We start from the raw sequence: 27,392 nt of genomic DNA, 5'->3' as shown, positions 1-27,392 counted from the left end.
GCTAAATGTCAGATCATCATAAATCAAAAGGATGGAATCTAATTTTCTCCACCCCTGCAATGATTGGGAATTCACCCGTCGAAGACATTGAACAATCTCAAGAAGTTTATGATAAAATGTCAAAAGACACCTCATTAGACCCTAATAATGCATAATTACGGTTACATTAGCGTATGTGTTACAAAGACGAGTGTTATTACAAATGTATCCATTTGAATCAGGAATGTGTGTTCCTGTCTGCGCTATATCCTCAGGAAATGGCTTCAAATGTGATTGGACAAGCCGCGTCATGTGACCATCCTCCAACTGGAGTTTCCACGACAGCTGGGAGCCGTGCGATACCTCCTCGCGTATTGCTTTCTTAAAGAATACGTAGGGACTGTCCTTATTTCAACATCCGCAAACAAACTTTTGGCGGCATGGGAGACAAGAAGAGTCCAACCAGGTAATGTCTGACTCATTCATTGCGCTGGTGTCATTGATGCTTGAAGTGGACACCATGACACATAATTGAAACACTCTTGTGTATGTGGTGTGGTGTGTGTGTGGTGTGGTGTGGTGTGGTGTGTGTGTGTGTGTGTGTGTGTGTGTGTGTGTGTGTGTGTGTGTGTGTGTGGTAGCCGCGGTGTAACAACCATGGCGGACTGTCTGTTTTATTGCAGTGTCAAATCATAGCGCGAGCTCGTAAAACAGAACAATTTCGGAACACTGAATGGATCATCTTCCCAGATGTTTGACAACGCGAGCATATAGCCTACACATGATGCACACGCAGCACCCTGAACTGGGGATGTGAAACTGACGTGCTTTATGTCCTTTTGTTTTGTTCGAAGGCCGAAGCGTCAACCAAAGCCTTCGGCGGAAGAGGGAAATTGGGACTGTAGCGTTTGCACATACAAGAACACCGCGGAGGCTTTCAAGTGCATGATGTGCGATGTAAGGAAAGGGACGTCAACACGGTAAGTGGATACGATTCATTTTGCTCGATGATAAATGCTATTATGGTCGTGCAAATGGATGGTCGACACGCGTATTTGTAAGTATTGTTGTATCAGGTTGTGTCCATTAATTTTAGTTTATGAAATGATGCATGTAAACATGAGAAATCTGGACGTCTTTATGCTGCGGTAGCCTGCTGATCAGCTGTACAGTGTGCGATTTTCTAGTAACCTGATTTGTATTGTGTTCCATGGAACAGCATGGATGCTGGTTATGAAATGGAGTGCATCTAAGAACACATGGAGTATCCTTAAAAAACATGGTAATCACTATCATCTATTGTAGTTAGAAAAACAACCTCTATTTGTACGCATGGTCAAGCACAATGAAAAAACATGTTTTAAATGAATTTGGCCTAGTTGATACTAACTCTATGTAGGCCAATTCTGTCGACAATCGGCAATAATAAGTGTATGTGTTTATCTACTATAGAGAGGTGAAGTGACATGACCAGCTATTATGCAATCATTATAGAGTAGTTACCAGGTCTCTCTTGAAAGAGATGTTATCTCAATGAGACTACCTGAATAAATAAAGATCAAGTCGCAGTAGGCTACTGAGTCCTTCCCCTGAAACTAGGCTACCCTTGCCTTGAAACTAATCTATGAAATATGGCTCTGTAATCACGTGTCATCGTTGTTTGAAGAAGGATGTGGAGCCAGGTTCGATGTGTTAATTGAAAAAAGGTTACATGTAGTTTTAGTTTCACTCTGATTCATAGCTTCCATTGAAAACTTGAACTGCAACTTTCCTTCCTTCCAGACTAGAAAGGCAAGGCATGGTGGTGTCCCAAATGGCACCTTATTCCCAAGGTAGTGCACTAGTTTAGACCAGGGCCCTGTTTAAATGTAGTGCACTACATGGAATATTCTAACATGACAGGCACAAAACCTGAGCTGTTCCATCCTTGTTATTCCGTGTTATTCCAACCCCCAATAACTAAGAGACATAGATGGGTCATGAACTGGAGCTAGTTGATATGGTCATATCCTGTCTGGGGTTAACACCTCATCTGAGTGGAGAGAGAACATTAGTCTTCTAGAGCAGCACGCTGCGCACACACACTTCACACACACACACACACACACACACACACACACACACACACACACACACACACACACACACACACACACTGGGGAGGCAGGTAGCTTAGTGGTTAGAGAGTTGGACTTTTAACCGAAAGGTTGCAAGATTGAATCCTTGAGCTGACAAGGTAAAAGTCTGTTGTTCTGCCCCTGAACAAGGCAGTTAACCCACTAGACCATCATTGAAAATAAGAATTTGTTCTTAACTGACCTGCCTAGTTAAACAAAGGTAAAAAGACACGCGCACACACACACTGCAGGCACACACACACACACTGCAGGCACACACACACACACACTGCAGGCACCCACACACTGCAGGCACCCACACACACTGCAGGCACCCACACTCACTGCAGGCACCCACACACACTGCAGGCACACACACACACTGCAGGCACACACACACACTGCAGGCGCACACACACACACTGCAGGCGCACACACACACTGCAGGCACACACACACATGCTTTGACAAGGCTGGCGGTGTTGATGAACTCAGTGGGAAGGGGAAGTGGAGGGCAGGAGGCAGGTCGGTATTTAATCATCACGGCTCTCATCATCCATCTTATGTCATGGTAGGTAAGGATCTTCAGGTCCAGGGGACATCATCCATCTTATGTCATGGTAGGTAAGGATCTTCAGGTCCAGGGGACATCATCCATCTTATGTCATGGTGGTAGAGGATCTTCAGGTCCAGGGGACATCATCCATCTTATGTCATGGTGGTAGAGGATGTTGTGGTCCAGGGAACATCATCCATCTTATGTCATGGTGGTAGAGGATCTTGTGGTCCAGGGGACATCATCCATCTTATGTCATGGTGGTAGAGGATGTTGTGGTCCAGGGAACATCATCCATCTTATGTCATGGTGGTAGAGGATCTTCAGGTGCAGGGGACATCATCCATCTTATGTCATGGTGGTAGAGGATGTTGTGGTCCAGGGGACATCATCCATCTTATGTCATGGTGGTAGAGGATCTTGTGGTCCAGGGGACATCATCCATCTTATGTCATGGTGGTAGAGGATGTTGTGGTCCAGGGGACATCATCCATCTTATGTCATGGTGGTAGAGGATGTTGTGGTCCAGGGGACATCATCCATCTTATGTCATGGTGGGTAAGGATCTTGTGGTCCAGGGGACATCATCCATCTCATGTCATGGTGGTAGAGGATCTTGTGGTCCAGGGGACATCATCCATCTCATGTCATGGTGGTAGAGGATGTTGTGGTCCAGGGTACATCATCCATCTTATGTCATGGTGGGTAAGGATCTTGTGGTCCAGGGGACATCATCCATCTCATGTCATGGTGGTAGAGGATCTTCAGGTCCAGGGGTCATCATCCATCTTATGTCATGGTGGTAGAGGATCTTGTGGTCCAGGGGACGTCGTCCATCTTATGTCATGGTGGGTAAGGATCTTCAGGTGCAGGGGACATCATCCATCTTATGTCATGGTGGTAGAGGATCTTGTGGTCCAGGGTACATCATCCATCTTATGTCATGGTGGGTAAGGATCTTCAGGTCCAGGGGACATCATCCATCTTATGTCATGGTGGGTAAGGATCTTCAGGTCCAGGGGACATCATCCATCTTATGTCATGGTGGTAGAGGATCTTTAGGTCCAGGGGACATCGTCCATCTTATGTCATGGTGGGTAAGGATCTTCAGGTCCAGGGGGACATCATCCATCTCATTTCATGGTGGTAGAGGATCTTCGGTCCAGGGACATCATCCATCTTATGTCATGGTGGTAGAGGATCTTGTGGTCCAGGGGGACATCATCCATCTTATGTCTGGTGGTGGGATGTTGTGGTCCAGGGAACATCATCCATCTTATGTCATGGTGGTAGAGGATCTTCAGGTCAGGGGACATCATCCATCTTATGTCATGGTGGTAGAGGATGTTGTGGTCCAGGGGACATCATCCATCTTATGTCATGGTGGTAGAGGATCTTCAGGTCCAGGGGACATCATCCATCTTATGTCATGGTGGTGGTAGAGGATCTTGTGGTCCAGGGGACATCATCCATCTCATGTCATGGTGGGTAGAGGATGTTGTGGTCCAGGGGACATCATCCATCTCATGTCATGGTGGTAGAGGATGTTGTGGTCCAGGGTACATCATCCATCTTATGTCATGGTGGGTAAGGATCTTCAGGTCCAGGGGACATCATCCATCTTATGTCATGGTGGGTAAGGATCTTCAGGTCCAGGGGACATCATCCATCTTATGTCATGGTGGTAGAGGATCTTGTGGTCCAGGGGACGTCGTCCATCTTATGTCATGGTGGGTAAGGATCTTCAGGTGCAGGGGACATCATCCATCTTATGTCATGGTGGTAGAGGATCTTGTGGTCCAGGGTACATCATCCATCTTATGTCATGGTGGGTAAGGATCTTCAGGTCCAGGGGACATCATCCATCTTATGTCATGGTGGGTAAGGATCTTCAGGTCCAGGGGACATCATCCATCTTATGTCATGGTGGTAGAGGATGTTGTGGTCCAGGGAACATCATCCATCTTATGTAGGGATGCACCAATATTACATTTTTGGCCGATACCAATATCCGATATTTTCCTTGCCCCAAAAAATTATACAGATAACCAACATTTAACATTTAAGTGGACTTTTAAGCATTCTCGTACAGTTAAATAGTTAACACACACACACACATGGACACAGCAGTCTAAGGCACTGCATCTCAGTGCAAGAGGTGTCACTACAGTCCCTGGTTCGAATCCAGGCAGTATGACATCCGGCCGTGATTGGGAGTCCCATAGGGCCCAGTGTTGTCCGGGTTTGGCCGTCATTGTAGATAAGAATTTGTTCTTAACTGACTTGCATAGTTATATAAAGGTTACACACATACCACACTGACAAAAAAAGTTATTTTGTTGGCATTTATATATGTCCCCATTACCATTAAAAACCTAAAATCCATCATCAAAACCTATTTCTTTCACTTACTTGCTGTGCTGTTTCATTGTTCATTTGTTCAGTCTCAACCAGGATTTCATCATACATGTCAAGCAGTGAAGTTTCAGCTCTATCTGTCCTTGGCTTCTCTTCCTCGGTGCGCACTGTCACTGTGTCCGTTTCCATCTTGTCCAGCTGTGTATGTAACATTTCACGTAAACCCCGTTTTTCTGTTCTGCATCATAGTAGCGATCCTTGTACCTAGTATCGAGCACGGTGGCAGTAAAGAGGCTCAGAGAGAATGCCACAGAATCACTTGTTCACAGCCTTGAGTACTTTTGTAAGTTTTAACCCCACGGTCTGTGTGGGCAGTTTTGTTGAGCAGGCGCTTCAATGCCATGACAGAGGGTATCACGTCTGCTGCAGACGCAGTTGATGAGCTTATTTCTCCAGTCAGTTGTTCAAATGGTGCTAGGAGAGTGTTCATGTTTCCTAGTTTCAAACATGTTCTCAAATGCCATTAAAGTGGCAGCAGCGGTATGAAAACCAGCACATTCTTGAGCATGCAATACGGCTTTCCTCAGTACGAAGTCCTTGTCGATCCACTGTGCTGTCACACTCAGCATGCTCATGGGGTTGACATCGCTGGTGCAAATGTCAGTCGTGAAGCTAATAGCAGTGACGCCCATAGCAAGTAGCTCATAGATGTGCATTTCAACAATACTGTGTAACTCCGGTAGGGCAACATCTGAAAAATAGTGCCTACTTGGTAGTGTGTACCAGGGCTCAAGATGCTCGACCAGTCGCGAAAGCCAACATCATCCACGACAGAGAATGCTTGATTGTCAAGGACAATGAATTCCATTATTTTGATATTCATGGTTTTCGCCTTTGAGTTGTCTCGCAGATTTTTTTTTTTACTCTTTACTCTTTCAAATGACTGCTCGACTTGAACTTGTTTAGTTGTTGGAAGTGTGCACTTAGTATTTTTCTGTGTTTGTTCTGTGTAGCGCTGTATTTTTAGTGCCGTCTTTAAGTCATCTACCTACGTTATATAGGTATGCACGTCAGCTTTGACATCGGTTTTGCACATCGGCGTTAAACTAGACATCAGGTCGATGTTGGCATTTTTAGCTAATATCGTCTGATTCCGATATATCGTGCATCCCTAATCTTATGTCATGGTGGGTAAGGATGTCCAGGGGACATCTGCCAAAGCTTAGCTGACTGTGAATGTACAGTACCAATCAAATGTTTGGACACACCTACTCATTGAAGGGGTTTTCTTAATTTTTACTATTTTCTACATTGTAGAATAATAGTGAAGACATCAAAACTATGAAATAACACATATGGAATCATGTAGTAACCAAAAAGTGTTAAACAATCAAAATATATTTTATATTCTTCAAAATAGCCACCTTTTGTCTTGATGATCGCTTTGCACACATTTCAATTAACAGGTGTGCCTTGTTAAAATTACATTTTTGTTATTTCTTTCCTTCTTAATGCGTTTGAGCCAATTAGTTGTGTTGTGGCAAGGTAGGGGTGGTATACAGAAGATAGCCCTATTTGGTAAAAGAACAAATCCATATTATGTCAAGAACAGTTCAAATAAGCAAAGAGAAACGACAGTCAGTCAATCCGGAACAGTTCAAGGACTTTTAAAGTTTGTTCAAGTGCAGTCGCAAAAACCATCAAGCGCTAAGATGAAACTGGCTCTAATTAGGACCACCACAGGAAAGGAAGACCCAGAGGTACCTCTGCTGCAGAGGATAAATTCATTAGTTACCAGCCTCAGAAATTGCAGCCCAAATAAATGCTTCACAGTGTTCAAGTAACAGACACATCTCAACATCAACTGTTCAGAGGAGACTGCGTGAATCAGGCCTTCATGGTCAAATTGCTGCAAAGAAACCACTACTAAAAGACACCAATAAGAAGAAGAGACTTGCTTGGGCCAAGAAACACAACCGATGGACATTAGACTGGTGGAAATCTGTCATTTTGGTCTGATGAGTCCAAATTGTAAGATTTTTAGTTCCAACCGCTGTGTCTCTATGAGACGCAGAATAGGTGAACGGATGATCTCCACATGTGTGGTTCCCACCGTGAAGCATGGAGGAGGGGGTGTGGGGGTGCTTTGCTGGTGACACGGTCTGTGATTTATTTTTAGAATTCAAGGCACACTTAACCAGCATGGCTATCACAGCATTCTGAAGCGATACGCCATCCCATCTGGTTTGCGCTTAGTCCCACTATCATTTGTTTTTCAACAGGACAATGACCCAACACACCTCCAGGCTGTGTAAGGGCTATTTGACCAAGAAGGAGAGTGATGCAGTGCTGCATCAGATGACCTGGCCTCCACAATCACCCGGCCTCTACCCAATTGAGATGGTTTGGGATGAGTACGACCGCAGAGTGAAGGAAAAGCGGCCAACAAGTGCTCGGCATAATTGGGAACTCCTTCAAGACTGTTGGAAAAGCATTCCTCACGAAGCTGGTTGACAGAATGCCAAGAGTGTGCAAAGCTGTCATCAAGGCAAAGGGTGGCTACTTTGAAGAATATCAAATATATTTGTATTTGTTTAACAGTTTTTGGGTAACTACATGATTCCATATGTGTTATTTGATAGTGTTGATGTCTTCACTATTATTCTACAATGTAGAAAATAGTAAAAATAAAGAAAAACCCTTCAATGAGTAAGTGTGTCCACATCCCAAATGGTACCTATTCCCTATATAGTGCACTACTTTTGACCAGAGCCTGGCACCATGACGTCGGTGTTATTGAGTCACAGTCACCCTGGTGTTGTCCCTGAGTGACATCTTGCTTTCATGGACAACAAGAGAAACAAAGCCATGCAAGAATAGCTAGCTCTCTCTCTCTCTGTCGCTCCGTCTCTCTCTCTGTCTCTGTGTGTGTGTGTGGTTTTATTACCAAAGGTTGAACATTATCCTTCTCCTTCATGCAAAACCAATTATCCTGGTTTAAAGAGCAGTTTTCAAATGAGCCAGCTAACAGTGTGGAGGCAGACCCAATTGTCTCCATTGCCTCTGTGACTGGAATGTTGTGTGTACACGGGTCTGTGCACGTGTATTTGTGTGTATGTCATTTGTTTGTGTGTGTGTGTGGGTTTTGGGGGGCCTGAGTGTGTGTGTGTGTGTGTGTGTGTGTGTCTAGTCTCTGAAATGAGGCTGCTACAGCAGCTGCCAGACAACCAGAGCTAGGCTCATTAGTATGCTAGGGCTTAATCAGTGTGATGTCATCAGTGGAACAGAGATTTTCATCAGGACAACACTCTTAAAGCAGCCAGGGGGTCACCACCATTACAAACAACTCAACCACCGCTGCACACACAGGAAGATAGCAGAGGGAGAAGAAAGAGAGAGACATCAAATTCCCTCCACACACAGAAGACAAGGGGCTAAGAGAGAGAGAGTCTGAGAGGGACCTCTGCTCCAGAAGGGCCAAGCACTTGCCATCTGCCCAGAGCAGCAACACAGTTCACGTTTGCCAGCCGATGGTACTTAGCATCTCTGAACAAAGTGCCGACCGTAATTTGCCAACCGAGTACGAACCAATTTTACGTGTAGAAATGGACGAAAATGCCGGCACTCAGACACCTACCGGCGTGTGGTCCTTCAAAAAAACAAACGGTAGACTATCATTCACTGAGATGTATTCTCAAGAGGGACAGGAAGAGATCTCAGTGCTGTCCTCCCTTCCTTTCCTCTCATCTCTTTCCTCTCTTCCTTTCCTCCTCTCAGAGAGACGGTCTACTTCATCAAGGCCAAGCGCTAACCCTCTGCCCTCTACAGCAACAACAACACAGCTCCTACCAGAGGTGATGCTAGCAAGATGGCCAACAAAGGAGGTCGCGGTAGTTAATGAAGGGCCAATAGCAACATGACTCGACCTGCGTCACCCACCCGTCCACACACAGCACACTCCAGGGGGTTGGCTGTCTCTTCTAGGGAGGGAGGGAGGGAGGGAGGGCTCTTCCAGTGGGGGAAAGAGCCAGACAGCTGGTGTACTAAGTCTAATGTAGGACATGGATTATGGAGGATATTAATATGACCTTTCTATTTCCCTCTGGCTTTATTTAGCTTGAGATATTATATATATCTCAAAGATTATATTGTGGTCACTAATTTTAGCTTGAACAATAATGTAGACCCTATGTAAGATCATTGCATGGTCACTGACTTTTGTAATCCGGTTTTAATATGGAATTAGTTACATAGGTCAAAAGTTACCCGTATCTGTGTCAAACAGGCCTAACTTTACTCCCAGATGGATGAGTTGGTACTGAGCTCATTTGGGGTAAAAGAGGGGAGGAGAGAGATGGAGGTAGAAAGAGAGATGGAGGTAGAAAGAGAGATGGAGAGACACGGGGAGAGAGAGAGACACACGGGGAGAGAGAGAGACACACGGGGGGAGAGAGAGAGACACACGGGGGAGAGAGAGAGACACACGGGGGAGAGAGAGACACACGGGGAGAGAGAGAGAGACACACGGGGGAGAGAGAGAGAGACACACGGGGAGAGAGAGAGACACACGGGGAGAGAGAGAGCCACACGGGGGGGAGAGAGAGAGACACACGGGGGAGAGAGAGAGAGACACACGGGGAGAGAGGGAGACACACGGGGAGAGAGAGAGCGAGAGAGAGAGACACGCGGGAGAGAGAGAGAGACACGCGGGAGAGAGAGAGAGACACGCGGGAGAGAGAGAGACACGCGGGAGAGAGAGAGAGACACACGGGGAGAGAGAGAGAGGCACGGGGAGAGAGAGAGACACGCGGGGAGAGAGGGAGACACAAGGGGAGAGAGGGAGAGACACGGGACAGAGAGACACACTGGGAGAGAGAGAGACACACTGGGAGAGAGAGAGACACACGGGAGAGAGAGAGACACACTGGGAGAGAGAGAGACAGACACACGGGGAGAGAGAGAGAGACACACGGGGAGAGAGAGAGAGACACACGGGGAGAGAGAGAGACACACGGGGGAGAGAGAGAGACACACGGGGAGAGAGAGAGAGACACGGGGAGAGAGAGAGAGACACGGGGAGAGAGAGACACGGGAGAGAGAGACACACGGGGAGAGAGAGACACACGGGGAGAGAGAGGGACAGAGAGACACGGGAGAGAGAGACACACGGGGAGAGAGAGACACACGGGAGAGAGAGACACGGGGAGAGAGAGAGACAGAGAGACACGGGGAGACAGAGAGACACGGGGAGAGAGAGAGACACGGGAGAGAGAGAGACACGGGGAGAGAGAGAGACACACGGGGAGAGAGAGACACACGGGGAGAGAGAGGGACAGAGAGACACTGGGAGAGAGAGAGACACGGGGAGAGAGAGAGACACGGGGAGAGAGAGACACACGGGGAGAGAGAGAGACAGAGAGACACAGGGAGAGAGAGAGACACGGGAGAGAGAGAGACACGGGGAGAGAGAGAGACACGGGAGAGAGAGAGACACACGGGAGAGAGAGAGACACACGGGGAGAGAGAGAGACACACGGGGAGAGAGAGACACACGGGGAGAGAGAGAGACATGGGGAGAGAGAGAGACGGGAAGAGAGAGCCAGAGAGAGAGACGGGGGGAGAGGGAGACGGGGAGAGAGAGCCAGAGAGAGAGACACGCGGGGAGAGAGGGAGACACAAGGGGAGAGAGGGAGAGACACGGGACAGAGAGACACACTGGGAGAGAGAGAGACACACTGGGAGAGAGAGAGACACACGGGGAGAGAGAGAGAGACACACGGGAGAGAGAGAGACAGACACACGGGGAGAGAGAGAGAGACACACGGGAGAGAGAGAGAGACACACGGGGAGAGAGAGAGACACACGGGGAGAGAGAGAGACACACGGGGAGAGAGAGAGAGACACGGGGGAGAGAGAGAGAGACACGGGGGAGAGAGACACACGGGAGAGAGAGAGAGACACGGGAGAGAGAGACACACGGGGAGAGAGAGACACACGGGGAGAGAGAGGGACAGAGAGACACGGGAGAGAGAGAGACACGGGAGAGAGAGACACACGGGGAGAGAGAGACACGGGAGAGAGAGAGACAGAGAGACACGGGGAGACATAGAGACACGGGGAGAGAGAGAGACACGGGGAGAGAGAGAGACACACGGGGAGAGAGAGAGACACGGGGAGAGAGAGGGACAGAGAGACACTGGGAGAGAGAGAGACACGGGGAGAGAGAGAGAGACACGGGGAGAGAGAGACACACGGGAGAGAGAGAGACAGAGAGACACAGGGAGAGAGAGAGAGACACGGGGAGAGAGAGAGACACGGGGAGAGAGAGAGACACACGGGGAGAGAGAGAGACACACGGGGAGAGAGAGAGACACACGGGAGAGAGAGACACACGGGGAGAGAGAGAGACATGGGGAGAGAGAGAGACGGGAAGAGAGAGCCAGAGAGAGAGACGGGGGGAGAGGGAGACGGGGAGAGAGAGCCAGAGAGAGAGACGGGGGGAGAGGGAGACGGGGAGAGAGAGAGACACGGGGAGAAAGGGACAGAGAGAGACGGGGAGAGAGAGGGAGACACGAGGAGAAAGGGACAGAGAGACCCGGGGAGAGAGAGAGACACACGGGGAGAGAGAGAGACACACGGGGAGAGAGAGAGACACGAGGAGAGAGAGAGACACACGGGGAGAGAGAGACACGGGGAGAGAGAGAGACACGGGGAGAGAGAGAGACACGGGGGGAGAGAGAGACACGGGGGGAGAGGGAGAGGCACACGGGGAGAGAGAGAGACACGGGGGGAGAGAGGGAGACGGTTGGGTTGTGTGCAGCCAGCAGTTAGATTAAGATGAATGTTTTACAAAGCTGAGGTTTAGCAGAGCAGCTCTCTGATGCTGCTGAGAAGATAGAACCAGAATTGAAAGCATGTTGTCAACGAGGCTGTAATGTCTCCAGGATGGGAGGATGGCAACAGACGCCAGGGAGGAAGAAAGGAGGGAGGAGGAGGAGGGACAGAGGGAAGAGAGAAGAAACGAGGGAGAGAGGAGGGGGTAACCAAAACGAACATGACAAAAGAGCTTGTGACGTGCAGTTGGATTGGCACGGCAGTAAACACTAGGCCACGCGTTATTGCCAGGCCATTAAAGACACGCCATTAGCCACAATAGGAGGTGAATACAGGAAGGCAAATTACACGCCATTCTTTTAATGATTATCCCACTCTGTTCAGGTATTTTACAGCCATTGGAGAGGAGACACCACGTTATTCCAGTGCTCTCACTGCTCTGGCTTCTAGTCATTAGAAAACAATAAAACACTCTTCATGAAAGGGTGATTTAACTGCTGCTAGACAACTGTTAGAAACGGCGCTGTTCCAAACATTAGCCGTCCTGCTAGCAGTCTAATAACTGGGTGTGTGAAGACCTAATTGTATTTGACCTTTCAACCCACCAGCTGTCCACTAATGAGTTCTCTGACACTTTCAGCCCAAGGGAAGGAACAGTCAGGATTTTACTGTAGCCAGTATTATGCTAGTATATTTCCACAAGTTCACACGGATATTTACTGAACTTCACCTGAGGGCTCGTATGACAGCTTGAATGATGGGGGAACTGCTCAAGTGTGTGAGCAGTGAACACACACACACACCCTCCATGTAGTCCTTTGCAGGACCTCTGGAGAAAAGGTCTGTTGAACTGAAAATCCAGTTGTCATGTCGGTACTGTTTACCTATGCCTATTTCAGACTTTCAGCAGTGAATGTTATATTATGTAAATTGTACAGTACACTGCGTGGGCATCTCCCTCCATCAATCACGGGGCATACTTACAAATATTCTCTACACAGTGCATGTAAGCTGTCTTTTTACAGTATGCTGTGATGCAACATAGAATGCAAATGTACGTGTGTGTATATAAATATCACCTGAGAAAATGACTCTATAGGACTTCCAGAGTAGGGGGGGGTCTAGGGCGTAGTGGGCTAAATGCTGTGGAGGTGCCATAAACTATAGGAAGCAGAGAGCAATCTCTCTCACACACACACACACACACACACACACACACACACACACACACACACACAGCTCCAATGGAGAGCAGCATAGCAGTAGCATGTTCTGGCAGGGAGAGACATTAATCATGTCACTGGATCCCAGGAGGAGGTGTAACACACACACACACACACACACACACAGCGACCTGCTGAAAGGGAGATGTGACAGAACACTGAGCCTGTAGGTTGACTGATCTGTGGGAGGACAGAGCACTCCTGCTCTGCTCTGATTAACACTGTATTATTCAGCTTACACTGGGCTGATCCCAGATCTGTATCGTTGTCTATGGCATGACAATGATAGTCAGGTGACCAAAGCATCTGGGGCTAATCTTTCATTAGTCTTCAATTGAATGACTTGCACTATGTTGTCTAAGGGGAACTGGTGTTTTTGTGTGGACTGTGTTAAAGAAAGAGCGAAGACTACATCAAATGATTTCAGGTTGACCTCATGAAACATACTGCAGCAGTACAACACATTGAGAGCTGACAGTTTCAGCCAGCTGTGGTCTAACAGCAGCCATGAAACATACTGCAGCAGTACAACACATTGAGAGCTGACAGTTTCAGCCAGCTGTGGTCTAACAGCAGCCATGAAACATACTGCAGCAGTACAACACATTGAGAGCTGACAGTTTCAGCCAGCTGTGGTCTAACAGCAGCCATGAAACATACTGCAGCAGTACAACACATTGAGAGCTGACAGTTTCACTGCAGCCAGCTGTGGTCTAACAGCCGCCATGAAACATACTGCAGCAGTACAACACATTGAGAGCTGACAGTTTCAGCCAGCTGTGGTCTAACAGCAGCCCTGAGACATACTGCAGCAGTACAACACATTGAGAGCTGACAGTTTCAGCCAGCTGTGGTCTAACAGCCGCCATGAAACATACTGCAGCAGTACAACACATTGAGAGCTGACAGTTTCAGCCAGCTGTGGTCTAACAGCCGCCATGAAACATACTGCAGCAGTACAACACATTGAGAGCTGACAGTTTCAGCCAGCTGGGGTCTAACAGCAGCCCTGTGAGACACCAGTGTTATGCCTGGGTCAATGAGTCATCAGGACCCCTGGTGTCTCTCTGTTTTAACATTACTGTATAACACAACACCATCACTAGAGAGGCTGACAGACAGGGGGAGGGAAGAGTGGGAAGAAGGGTGACAGGATGTGCAGTCATCCAGAGAGATTGCTATTGAGAAAGGCCGCCGTAGGCAGACCTGGCTCTCAAGAGAAGACAGGCTATGTGCACACTGCCCACAAAATGAGGTGGAAACTGAGCTGCACTTCCTAACCTCCTGCCAAATGTATGACCATATTAGAGACTCATATTTCCCTCAGATTACACAGATCCACAAAGAATTTGAAAATAACTCCCATATCTATTGGGTGAAATACCCTACGAGAGAGAGAGACAGATTTAGGCTACTTCTGTTCGTTAGTCATTTCAATGAAATATATACCAGTTGATTGTTGAATAATGTAAAGTGTCAGGGCAGTGTAGAGACTAGAGACAGTGATGTAAGATCTAAAGGCACCTCATCATTATTTATCTAGCTGGCTGAAAGGAAATCCACTCTGTCTGGCTGCTGTTTGGTGCCTTTATTTAAACCCCTCCTTGATGTCCTACTTTCATAGTGGCAGACTCCATTAGCCATTCTAGAACAGATTCTGGGAGTGGGCTATTGATTGAAAATCACACTCCCACACAGGGGTTCCAACACACAGTATTAATGTCAGAACATAGGCTAGCGCGCAGAGCCAGACACTGAGGAAAGTCATCCTATTGGAATCCCTGTCCCAGCCCAGCCTGATGTGGTGTGTAAATGCTAGGCCAATACTGGACAACACACACACACACACACACACACACTGGAGACCTATAGTAGGTGCTTTCATAATGACCTCTGATTGGGTTAACTGCTGTGCTCTGTTAACCACTCCACCTCTGTACAACATGACAGCATCAGTCCTGGCAGCAGTCTCCTCTATCACCTTGCAGCAATTGACTCAGTCTGAAAACCAAGCGCTCCCATCATCCATCCCAATGTGTTTGGGGAGTCGGGACAGAGATGATTTTCAACACACACAACAACATGAATTATGTTATTACTGAGAGATTGTTCTCCGGCTGATTAAAGTTGTCAGCATTGGTTAGTTCCATGGTGGGCTGTGCTGCGACTCCCCTCTCTCTCTCTCTCCCTCCATCTCTGTGTCTCTGGCAGTATATAGGCCATGTGAAACATGTCCACGCTGGCTGGTCTTGATGCAGTTACTGTAAGGGGATTTTCAGAACAACACTTGAATGTAGCTTTTTCAGGCTGTAGGTTTATAATTGAGGCCATTATGGTCATCTAAACTAAACAACGCCTTCCTCTTCCCTTAGCGACTCGTCCAGCTGTAGTTGTCATGGTTTCCGTGTGTCAGAAAGTCAAGTACTGTTCTATTTGAGAGTATCACAGATAAGCATACTGATAAGTAGCACTGCAGAAACAAGGCTAAACTGTTTCTCCATCTTACTACAGCGTGATTGGAACTGACTAGAGACAAGCTGATGACAATTACTCTCATGGTGGTGAATTTCATACTAAATGTGCTGGTCGGGTTTCTGCATGCCTCCAGGGCTCATCTGTGAAATGTCAGCGTGTGTGTTTTGTTCTAGACGGAACCACTGAAAGGAAAGATCACTCTGCAGTCAGTACAGAGACTGTATGGTGTAGTAATCTCACCATGGCAGAACACAACACACACACACACACACACACACACACACACACACACACACACTGACTGTATGGTGTAGTAATCTCACCATGGCAGAACACAACACACACACACACACACACACACACACACACACTGACTGTATGGTGTAGTAATCTCACCATGGCAGAACACAACACACACACACAACACACACACACACTGACTGTATGGTGTAGTAATCTCACCATGGCAGAACAGCAGATGGGTCTGTCAGCACTGTGGGCTGGGCTGGCATTCACACTAGTTATTTGTCCGTCCCTAAAGAAGCAACGTACAGGACCTGGCAGCTCATGCATACAGTGCTACTGGAATAATTGCATAATGCATGTTGTTGTGAAGCATTTGGACAGAGGAGGATGACATGGGGTAGCTGCTTCTTCAGAGAGGAGCTTTGGCTACACCCACTGATTGCATTCAATGCTGTATGTTCTTTTAAGTATTAAGCTGGGTGGTTAGTCACTGCTTTGGCCTTTTCACTTGTTATGTTGGCGAACTTCTGTTTTTCCCATAAGTGACGTCATTGCGCAACATTGAGATCAATGTTGATTGCTGTATCCAAGTTTCCAGCTTTTTCAACCGTTATTGTTGACACTTTACATTAAGGTATACTTTATAAATGGCTTAGAAACTGCTAATTACTAGATAGGTTGTAAATATAACACATTGGTTTTGCTCGCTAAACGCTTCCCTGTCTCACTAATGGTACGGTGTGCTCCTACAGGAAGCCTCGTCCTGTCTCCCAGCTGGTTGCTCAGCGGGTAGCGCCGCAGTTCGCCTCGCCCACGCTGCTGCCCAAGAAGGACAAGAAGGACAGAACGGACCAGGAGAAGAATGACAAAGAGCCCACAGTGAAGAAGAACAGCCACAAGAAGATGAGGTAAACATTCACAGATAAACAACTGTTTATCATGAACCTGTTGCATTTAACCTGTAGTAGTAGTATGATAGTGTGAGTAGTAGTATGATAGTGTGATTAGTAGTATGATAGTGTGAGTAGTAGTATGATAGTGTGATTAGTAGTATGATAGTGTGAGTAGTAGTATGATAGTGTGAGTAGTAGTATGATAGTGTGAGTAGTAGTATGATAGTGTGATTAGTAGTATGATAGTGTGAGTAGTAGTATGATAGTGTGATTAGTAGTATGATAGTGTGAGTAGTAGTATGATAGTGTGATTAGTAGTATGATAGTGTGAGTAGTAGTATGATAGTGTGAGTAGTAGTATGATAGTGTGAGTAGTAGTATGATAGTGTGAGTAGTAGTATGATAGTGTGAGTAGTAGTATGATAGTGTGAGTAGTAGTATGATAGTGTGACAGTAGTAGTATGATAGTGTGAGTAGTAGTATGATAGTGTGAGTAGTAGTATGATAGTGTGAGTAGTAGTATGATAGTGTGATTAGTAGTAGTATGATAGTGTGACTAGTAGTAGTATGATAGTGTGATTAGTAGTAGTATGATAGTGTGACTAGTAGTAGTATGATAGTGTGATTAGTAGTAGTATCAGTATGTTAGTGTGATTAGTAGTAGTAGTATGATAGTGTGATTAGTAGTAGTAGTATGATAGTGTGATTAGTAGTAGTATGGTGTGAGTAGTAGTAGTATGATAGTGTGTTTAGTAGTAGTAGTAGTATGATAGTGGGATTAGTAGTAGTAGTATGATAGTGTGAGTAGTAGTATGGTGTGATTAGTAGTAGTAGTAGTATGATGGTGTGATTAGTAGTATGATAGTGTGAGTAGTAGTAGTATGGTAGTGTGATTAGTAGTATGATAGTGTGATTAGTAGTATGATGGTGTGATTAGTAGTATGATAGTGTGAGTAGTAGTATGATGGTGTGATTAGTAGTATGATAGTGTGAGTAGTAGTATGATGGTGTGATTAGTAGTATGATGGTGTGATTAGTAGTATGATGGTGTGAGTAGTAGTATGATAGTGTGATTAGTAGTATGATGGTGTGATTAGTAGTATGATGGTGTGAGTAGTAGTATGATAGTGTGAGTAGTAGTATGATGGTGTGAGTAGTAGTATGATGGTGTGATTAGTAGTATGATGGTGTGAGTAGTAGTATGATAGTGTGATTAGTAGTATGATGGTGTGATTAGTAGTATGATAGTGTGAGTAGTAGTATGGTGGTGTGAGTAGTAGTAGTAGTAGTAGGATAGTGTGATTAGTAGTATGATAGTGTGATTAGTAGTATGATAGTGTGATTAGTATGAGTGTGATTAGTAGTAGTATGATAGTGTGATTAGTAGTAGTGTGATTAGTAGTAGTGTGATTAGTAGATGTGTGATTAGTAGTAGTATGATAGTGTGATTAGTAGTAGTATGATAGTGTGATTAGTAGTAGTAGTATGATAGTGTGATTAGTAGTAGTAGTATGATAGTGTGATTAGTAGTAGTAGTATGATAGTGTGATTAGTAGTAGTAGTGTGATTAGTAGTAGTAGTATGATGGTGTGATTAGTAGAAGTATGATAGTAGTAGTAGTAGTAGTATGATAGTGTGATTAGTAGTATGGTGGTGTGATTAGTAGTATGATGGTGTGATTAGTAGTATGATAGTGTGAGTAGTAGTATGATGGTGTGATTAGTAGTAGTAGTAGTAGTATGATAGTGTGATTAGTAGTATGATAGTGTGATTAGTAGTAGTATGATTAGTAGTAGTGTGATTAGTAGTAGTATGATAGTGTGATTAGTAGTAGTAGTATGATAGTGTGATTAGTAGTAGTAGTATGATAGTGTGATTAGTAGTATGATAGTGTGATTAGTAGTAGTAGTATGATAGTGTGATTAGTAGTATGATAGTGTGATTAGTAGTAGTAGTATGATAGTGTGATTAGTAGTAGTATGATAGTGTGATTAGTAGTAGTAGTATGATAGTGTGATTAGTAGTAGTAGTATGATAGTGTGATTAGTAGTAGTAGTATGATAGTGTGATTAGTAGAAGTAGTAGTATGATAGTGTGATTAGTAGAAGTAGTAGTATGGTGGTGTGATTAGTATCAGTATGATAGTAGTAGTAGTAGTAGTAGTAGTATAGTGTGAGTAGTAGTAGTGTGATTAGTAGTAGTAGTAGTATGATGGTGTGATTAGTAGTAGTAGTAGTATGATGGTGTGATTAGTAGTAGTAGTATGATAGTGTGATTAGTAGTAGTAGTATGATAGTGTGATTAGTAGTATGATAGTGTGATTAGTAGTATGATAGTGTGATTAGTAGTATGATAGTGTGATTAGTAGTAGTAGTATGATAGTGTGATTAGTAGTAGTAGTATTGTAGTGTGATTAGTAGTAGTAGTATTGTAGTGTGATTAGTAGAAGTAGTAGTATGGTGGTGTGATTAGTAGTAGTATGGTGTGATTAGTAGAAGTAGTAGTATGGTGGTGTGATTAGTAGTATGATGGTGTGATTAGTAGTATGATAGTGTGATTAGTAGTAGTAGTATGGTGTGATTAGTAGAAGTAGTAGTATGGTGGTGTGAGTAGTAGTATGGTGGTGTGTGTAGTAGTATGGTGGTGTGATTAGTAGTATGATGGTGTGATTAGTAGTATGATAGTGTGATTAGTAGTAGTATGATAGTGTGATTAGTAGTAGTAGTATGATTAGTAGTAGTAGTAGTAGTATGATGGTGTGATTAGTTGTAGTATGATGGTGTGATTAGTAGTATGATGGTGTGATTAGTAGTATGATGGTGTGATTAGTAGTAGTAGTATGATAGTGTGATTAGTAGTAGTAGTGTGATTAGTAGTAGTAGTATGATAGTGTGATTAGTAGTAAGTAGTATGATGGTGTGATTAGTAGAAGTATGATAGTAGTAGTAGTAGTAGTATGATAGTGTGATTAGTAGTATGGTAGTGTGATTAGTAGTATGGTGGTGTGATTAGTAGTATGATGGTGTGATTAGTAGTATGATGGTGTGATTAGTAGTATGATAGTGTGAGTAGTAGTATGATGGTGTGATTAGTTGTAGTATGATGGTGTGATTAGTAGTATGATGGTGTGATTAGTAGTATGATGGTGTGAGTAGTAGTATGATAGTGTGATTAGTAGTATGATGGTGTGATTAGTAGTATGATGGTGTGAGTAGTAGTATGATAGTGTGATTAGTAGTATGATGGTGTGATTAGTAGTATGATGGTGTGATTAGTAGTATGATAGTGTGAGTAGTAGTATGATGGTGTGATTAGTTGTAGTATGATGGTGTGATTAGTAGTATGATGGTGTGATTAGTAGTATGATGGTGTGATTAGTAGTAGTAGTATGATAGTGTGATTAGTAGTATGATAGTGTGATTAGTAGTAGTAATATGATAGTGTGATTAGTAGTAGTATGATGGTGTGATTAGTAGTATGATAGTGTGATTAGTAGTAGTATGATAGTGTGATTAGTAGTAGTATGATAGTGTGATTAGTAGTATGATAGTGTGATTAGTATCAGTATGATTAGTATCAGTGTGATTAGTATCAGTATGATAGTGTGATTAGTATCAGTATGATTAGTATCACTGTGATTAGTATCAGTATGATGGTGTGATTAGTATCAGTATGATAGTGTGATTAGTAGTATGATTAGTAGTAGTAGTAGTAGTATGATGGTGTGATTAGTATCAGTGTGATGGTGTGATTAGTATCAGTGTGATTAGTATCAGTGTGATTAGTATCAGTATGATGGTGTGATTAGTATCAGTATGATAGTGTGATTAGTAGTATGATTAGTAGTAGTAGTAGTAGTATGATGGTGTGATTAGTATCAGTATGATGGTGTGATTAGTATCAGTGTGATTAGTATCAGTGTGATTAGTATCAGTATGATGGTGTGATTAGTATCAGTGTGATTAGTATCAGTATGATAGTGTGATTAGTATCAGTATGATAGTGTGATTAGTATCAGTATGATAGTGTGATTAGTATCAGTGTGATGGTGTGATTAGTATCAGTGTGATGGTGTGATTAGTAGTATGATGGTGTGATTAGTAGTATGATGGTGTGATTAGTAGTATGATCGTGTGATTAGTGGTAGTATGATAGTGTGATTAGTGGTAGTATGATAGTGTGAGTAGTAGTATGATGTGTGATTAGTAGTATGATAGTGTGATTAGTAGTATGATAGTGTGATTAGTAGTAGTATGATAGTGTGATTAGTAGTAGTATGATAGTGTGATAGTGTGATTAGTAGTAGTATGATGGTGTGATTAGTAGTATCAGTGTGATAGTGTGATTAGTAGTAGTATGATGGTGTGATTAGTATCAGTATGATGGTGTGATTAGTAGTATGATGGTGTGAGTAGTAGTAGTAGTATGATGGTGTGATTAGTAGTATGATTGTGTGATTAGTAGTATGATGGTGTGATTAGTAGTATGATAGTGTGATTAGTAGTATGATAGTATGATTAGTAATAGTAGTATGATAGTGTGATTAGTGGTAGTAGTAGTAGTAGTATGATAGTGTGATTAGTATCAGTATGATAGTGTGATTAGTAGTAGTATGATAGTGTGATAGTGTGATTAGTAGTAGTATGATAGTGTGATTAGTATCAGTATGATAGTGTGATTAGTATCAGTATGATAGTGTGATTAGTAGTAGTGTGATAGTGTGATTAGTAGTAGTGTGATAGTGTGATTAGTATCAGTATGATAGTGTGATTAGTATCAGTGTGATTAGTATCACTGTGATTAGTATCAGTATGATGGTGTGATTAGTATCAGTATGATGGTGTGATTAGTATCAGTATGATAGTGTGATTAGTAGTATGATTAGTAGTAGTAGTAGTAGTATGATGGTGTGATTAGTATCAGTGTGATGGTGTGATTAGTATCAGTGTGATTAGTATCAGTGTGATTAGTATCAGTATGATGGTGTGATTAGTATCAGTATGATAGTGTGATTAGTAGTATGATTAGTAGTAGTAGTAGTAGTATGATGGTGTGATTAGTATCAGTATGATGGTGTGATTAGTATCAGTGTGATTAGTATCAGTGTGATTAGTATCAGTATGATGGTGTGATTAGTATCAGTGTGATTAGTATCAGTATGATAGTGTGATTAGTATCAGTGTGATTAGTATCAGTATGATAGTGTGATTAGTATCAGTATGATAGTGTGATTAGTATCAGTATGATAGTGTGATTAGTATCAGTGTGATGGTGTGATTAGTATCAGTATGATGGTGTGATTAGTAGTATGATGGTGTGATTAGTAGTATGATAGTGTGATTAGTGGTAGTATGATAGTGTGATTAGTGGTAGTATGATAGTGTGAGTAGTAGTATGATGTGTGATTAGTAGTATGATAGTGTGATTAGTAGTATGATAGTGTGATTAGTAGTAATGATAGTGTGATTAGTAGTAGTATGATAGTGTGATTAGTAGTATCGAGTGTGATAGTGTGATTAGTAGTAGTATGATGGTGTGATTAGTATCAGTATGATAGTGTGATTAGTAGTATGATGGTGTGATTAGTAGTAGTAGATGATGGTGTGATTAGTAGCAGTATGATGGTGTGATTAGTAAGTATGATGGTGTGATTAGTAGTATGATGGTGTGATTAGTAGTAGTAGTATGATGGTGTGATTAGTAGTATGATAGTGTGATTAGTAGTATGATGGTGTGATTAGTAGTATGATAGTGTGATTAGTAGTATGATAGTGTGATTAGTAGTAGATGATAGTGTGATTAGTAGTAGTATGATAGTGTGATTAGTGGTAGTAATTGTAGTAGTAGTATGATAGTGTGATTAGTATCAGTATGATAGTGTGATTAGTAGTAGTATGATAGTGTGATTTAGTAGTGTGATTAGTAGTAGTATGATAGTGTGATTAGTATCAGTGTGATTAGTATCAGTATGATAGTGTGATTAGTAGCAGTATGATAGTGTGATTAGTATCAGTATGATAGTGTGATTAGTATCAGTATGATAGTGTGATTAGTAGTAGTATGATAGTGTGATTAGTGTGATTAGTAGTAGTATGATAGTGTGATTAGTGTGATTAGTAGTAGTATGATAGTGTGATTAGTATCAGTGTGATTAGTATCATGTGTGATTAGTATCAGTGTGATTAGTAGCAGTATGATTAGTATCAGTGTGATTAGTAGTAGTATGATGGTGTGATTAGTAGTAGTATGATAGTGTGATTAGTAGTAGTATGATAGTGTGATAGTGTGATTAGTAGTAGTATGATGGTGTGATTAGTAGTATCAGTGTGATAGTGTGAGTAGTATCAGTATGATAGTGTGATTAGTATCATGGTGTGATTAGTATCAGTATGATTAGCTGTGTGATTAGTATCAGTATGATGGTGTGATTAGTAGTATGATAGTGTGATTAGTAGTATGATAGTGTGATTAGTAGTATGATAGTGTGATTAGTAATGTAGTATGATAGTGTGATTAGTGGTAGTAGTAGTAGTAGTATGATAGTGTGATTAGTATCAGTATGATAGTGTGATTAGTAGTAGTATGATAGTGTGATTAGTGTGATTAGTAGTAGTATGATAGTATGATTAGTATCAGTGTGATTAGTATCAGTATGATAGTGTGATTAGTATCAGTATGATAGTGTGATTAGTATCAGTATGATAGTGTGATTAGTATCAGTATGATAGTGTGATTAGTAGTAGTATGATAGTGTGATTAGTAGTAGTATGATAGTGTGATTAGTATCAGTGTGATTAGTATCAGTGTGATTAGTATCAGTGTGATTAGTATCAGTATGATTATACAGTGTGATTAGTATCAGTGTGATTAGTATCAGTATGATAGTGTGATTAGTAGTAGTATGATAGTGTGATTAGTAGTGTGATTAGTAGTAGTATGATAGTGTGATTAGTATCAGTGTGATTAGTATCAGTGTGATTAGTATCAGTGTGATTAGTATCAGTGTGATTAGTATCAGTGTGATTAGTATCAGTGTGATTAGTATCAGTGTGATTAGTATCAGTGTGATTAGTATCAGTATGATAGTGTGATTAGTAGTATGATAGTGTGATTAGTAGTATGATGGTGTGATTAGTACTATGATAGTGTGAGTAGTAGTAGTAGTATGATGGTGTGATTAGTATCAGCATGATAGTGTTTATTATTAGTATGATAGTGGGAGTATTACTAGTATTATTAGTGTCAGTGTGGCAGTATCAAAGTAGTATGATAGTAGAAAGGTACAGTTGAAGTCGGAAGTTTACGTACACTTAGGTTGGAGTCATTAAAACTCAATCCACAAATTTCTTGTTAACGAACTATAGTTTTGGCAAGTCGGTTAGGACATCTACTTTGTGCATGACACAATTAATTTGTACAAAAATTGTTTAGACAGATTCTTTCACTTATAATTCACTGTATCACAATTCCAGTGGGTCAAAAGTTTACATACACTAAACTGACTGTGCCTTTAACCAGCTTGGAAAATTCCAGAAAATGATGTCATGGCTTTAGAAGCTTCTGATAGGCTAATTGACATCATTTGAGTCAATTGGAGGTGTACCTGTGGATGTATTTCAAGGCCTACCTTCAAACTCAGTGCCTCTTTGCTTGACATCATGGGATAATCAAAATAAATCAGCCAAGACCTCAGAAAAGAAATTGTAGACCTCCACAAGTCTGGTTCATCCTTGTGAGCAATTTCCAAACGCCTGAAGGCACCACGTTCATCTGTACAAACAATAGTACACAAGTATTAACACCATGGGACCACGCAGCCGTCATACCGCTCAGGAAGGAGACGCGTTCTGTCTCCTAGAGATGAACGTACTTTGGTGCGAAAAGGGCAAATCAATCCCAGAACAACAGCAAGACCTTGTGAAGATGCTGGAGGAAACAGCTACAAAAGTATCTATATCCACAGTAAAACAAGTCCTATATCGACATAACCTGAAAGGCCGCTCTGCAAGGAAGAAGCCACTGCTCCAAACCCGCAATAAAAAAGCCAGACTACGGTTTGCAACTGCACATGAGGACAAAGATCATACTTTTGGAGAAATGTCCTCTGGTCTGATGAAACAAAAATAGAACTGTTTGGCCATAATGACCATCGTTATGTTTGTAGGAAAAAGGGTGAGGCTTGCAAGATGAAGAACGTCATCCCAACTGTGAAGCACGGGGGGTGGCAGCATCATGTTGTGGGGGTGCTTTGCTGCAGAAGGGACTGGTGCACTTCACAAAATAGATAGCATCATGAGGGAGCAAAATGAGGTGGATATATTGAAGCAACATCTCAAGACATCAGTCAGGAAGTTAAAGCTTGATTGCAAATGGGTCTTCCAAATGGACAATGACCCCAAGCATACTTCCAAAGTTGTGGCAAAATGGCTTAAGGACAACAAAGTCAAGGTATTGGAGTGGCCAACATAAAGCCCTTACCTCAATCCCATAGAAAATTTGTGGGCAGAACTGAAAAAGCATGTGCGAGCAAGGAGGCCTACAAACCTGACTCAGTTACACCAGCTCTGTCAGGAGGAATGGGCCAAAATTCACCCAACATATTGGAAGGCTACCCGAAACGTTTGACCCAAGTTAAACAATGCTACCAAATACTAATTGAGTGTATGTAAACTTCTGACCCACTGGGAATGTGATGAAAGAAATGAAAGCTAAAATAAATCATTTTCTCCACTATTATTCTGACATTTCACATTCTTAAAATAAAGTGGTGATCCTAACTGACCTAAGACGGAATTTTTACAAGGATTAAATGTCAGGAATTGTGAAAACTGAGTTTAAATGTACTTGGCTAAGGTGTATGTAAACTTCTGACTTGAACTTTATATGGTTTCCACATATTTCATAAGCGCTCCAGTTTGTGTGGTTTACCCCATCCTCTCTCTCTCTCTCTCTCTCTCTCTGTCAAAGGCTTATAACATCCACCTGTCTCCTCTCCCTCCATCAGGCCCAGGTTAAAAAATATTGACAGGAGCAGCGCTCAGCACCTAGAGGTCACGGTTGGAGACCTGACTGTCATCATCACAGACTTTAAGGAGAAAACCAAACCTCCCCCTCCTCCACCAGCACCACCACACCCCCTCCTCTACCACCCCCTCCAGCACTGTGTCTGTGTCTGCAGAACACCACAGTGGCTCCAGCTCAGACAACAACACTGAGAGAGGGGTCTCACGGTCAACTTCACCCCGAGGAGAGGGCTTCTTAGTCGGGACAGAGTCCCATTAGACCACCCCCTTGGAGCCCCAGACCGCCCCCAAGTTGGAGGCCCTGGACCAAACTCCTAGCCCAACAGACCCTCAGACCGCCAACCCCTAGACCTTGGCCTGGATTCCCGACCCCTAGATCTTGGCCTGGACCCCCTTGGCCTGGACCTCCAACCCCTAGACCTTGGCCTTGATCCCCAACCCCTAGATCTTGACCTGGATCCCCAACCCCTAGACCTTGATCTGGATCCCCAACCCCTAGACCTTGATCTGGATCCCCAACCCCTAGATCTTGATCTGGATCCCCAACCCCTAGATCTTGACCTGGATCCCCAACTCCTAGACCTTGACCTGGATCCCCAACCCCTAGACCTTGGCCTTGATCCCCAACCCCTAGATCTTGATCTGGATCCCCAACCCCTAGATCTTGACCTGGATCCCCAACCCCTAGATCTTGATCTGGATCCCCAACCCCTAGACCTTGATCTGGATCCCCAACCCCTAGATCTTGACCTGGATCCCCAACTCCTAGACCTTGACCTGGATCCCCAACCCCTAGACCTTGACCTGGATCCCCAACCCCTGGACCTTGGCCTGGACACCCGACTCCTGGACCTTGCCCTGGATCCCCGACCCCTAGACCTTGGCCTGGATCCCCGACCCCTAGACCTTGGCCTGGATCCCCGACCCCTAGACCTTGGCCTGGATCCCCTAGACCTTGGCCTGGACCCCTGACCCCTAGACCCTGGATATGACTACTCATGGCTTAACATAGGCCACTCTAACCTCACTCTTCTGTCCTCAACTCGGATATGTAATGTTATCTCTGGACTTGCACATTTACTGTAGTACTAGCTACAGGTTATAGCTAGATCAACACATTTAGCAGCTACAGGTTATAGCTAGATCAACACATTTAGCAGCTACAGGTTATAGCTAGATCAACACATTTAGCAGCTACAGGTTACAGCTAGATCAACACATTTAGCAGCTACAGGTTATAGCTAGATCAACACATTTAGCAGCTACAGGTTAAAGCTAGATCAACACATTTAGCAGCTACAGGTTACTGCTAGATCAACACATTTAGCAGCTACAGGTTATAGCTAGATCAACACATTTAGCAGCTACAGGTTTCAGCTAGATCAACACATTTAGCAGCTACAGGTTACTGCTAGATCAACACATTTAGAAGCTACAGGTTATAGTTAGATCAACACATTTAGCAGCTACAGGTTATAGCTAGATCAACACATTTAGCAGCTACAGGTTACAGCTAGATCAACACATTTAGCAGCTACAGGTTATAGCTAGATCAACACATTTAGCAGCTACAGGTTTCAGCTAGATCAACACATTTAGCAGCTACAGGTTACAGCTAGATCAACACATTTAGCAGCTACAGGTTATAGCTAGCACTACTACTACCAACCTTGAGTTGTGGTTTGCTT

The 27,392-nt window shown here is 43.5% G+C and overlaps 1 protein-coding gene across 1 annotated transcript; it reads left to right on the top strand.

The window, feature by feature from the left end:
* Positions 1-273: 273 nt before the first annotated feature.
* Positions 274-26,676, top strand: LOC123739463 (YY1-associated factor 2). Its single transcript, XM_045713801.1, has 5 exons — positions 274-445; positions 834-959; positions 16,541-16,696; positions 25,686-25,843; positions 26,447-26,676. The coding sequence occupies exons 1-5, from the start codon at positions 420-422 to the stop codon at positions 26,674-26,676; spliced, it is 696 nt and encodes a 231-aa protein (XP_045569757.1). The 5' UTR covers positions 274-419.
* The last annotated feature ends 716 nt before the right edge of the window (positions 26,677-27,392 follow it).

Source organism: Salmo salar, unplaced genomic scaffold (assembly GCF_905237065.1).
Source record: "Salmo salar unplaced genomic scaffold, Ssal_v3.1, whole genome shotgun sequence".
Classification (NCBI taxonomy): Eukaryota; Metazoa; Chordata; class Actinopteri; order Salmoniformes; family Salmonidae; genus Salmo; species Salmo salar.
The sequence above is the reverse complement of the archived record's forward strand: the minus strand, read 5'-3'. Positions and strand labels throughout refer to the sequence as shown.

Excerpts from the sequence above, each read along its gene's own strand:
- LOC123739463 (XM_045713801.1), top strand. The coding sequence starts at position 420 with ATGGGAGACAAGAAGAGTCCAACCAG. Across the intron at positions 960-16,540 it reads AGGAAAGGGACGTCAACACG|GAAGCCTCGTCCTGTCTCCC; the intron begins GTAAGTGGATAC and ends GTGCTCCTACAG. Across the intron at positions 25,844-26,446 it reads CTACCACCCCCTCCAGCACT|ATCTTGACCTGGATCCCCAA; the intron begins GTGTCTGTGTCT and ends CCCAACCCCTAG.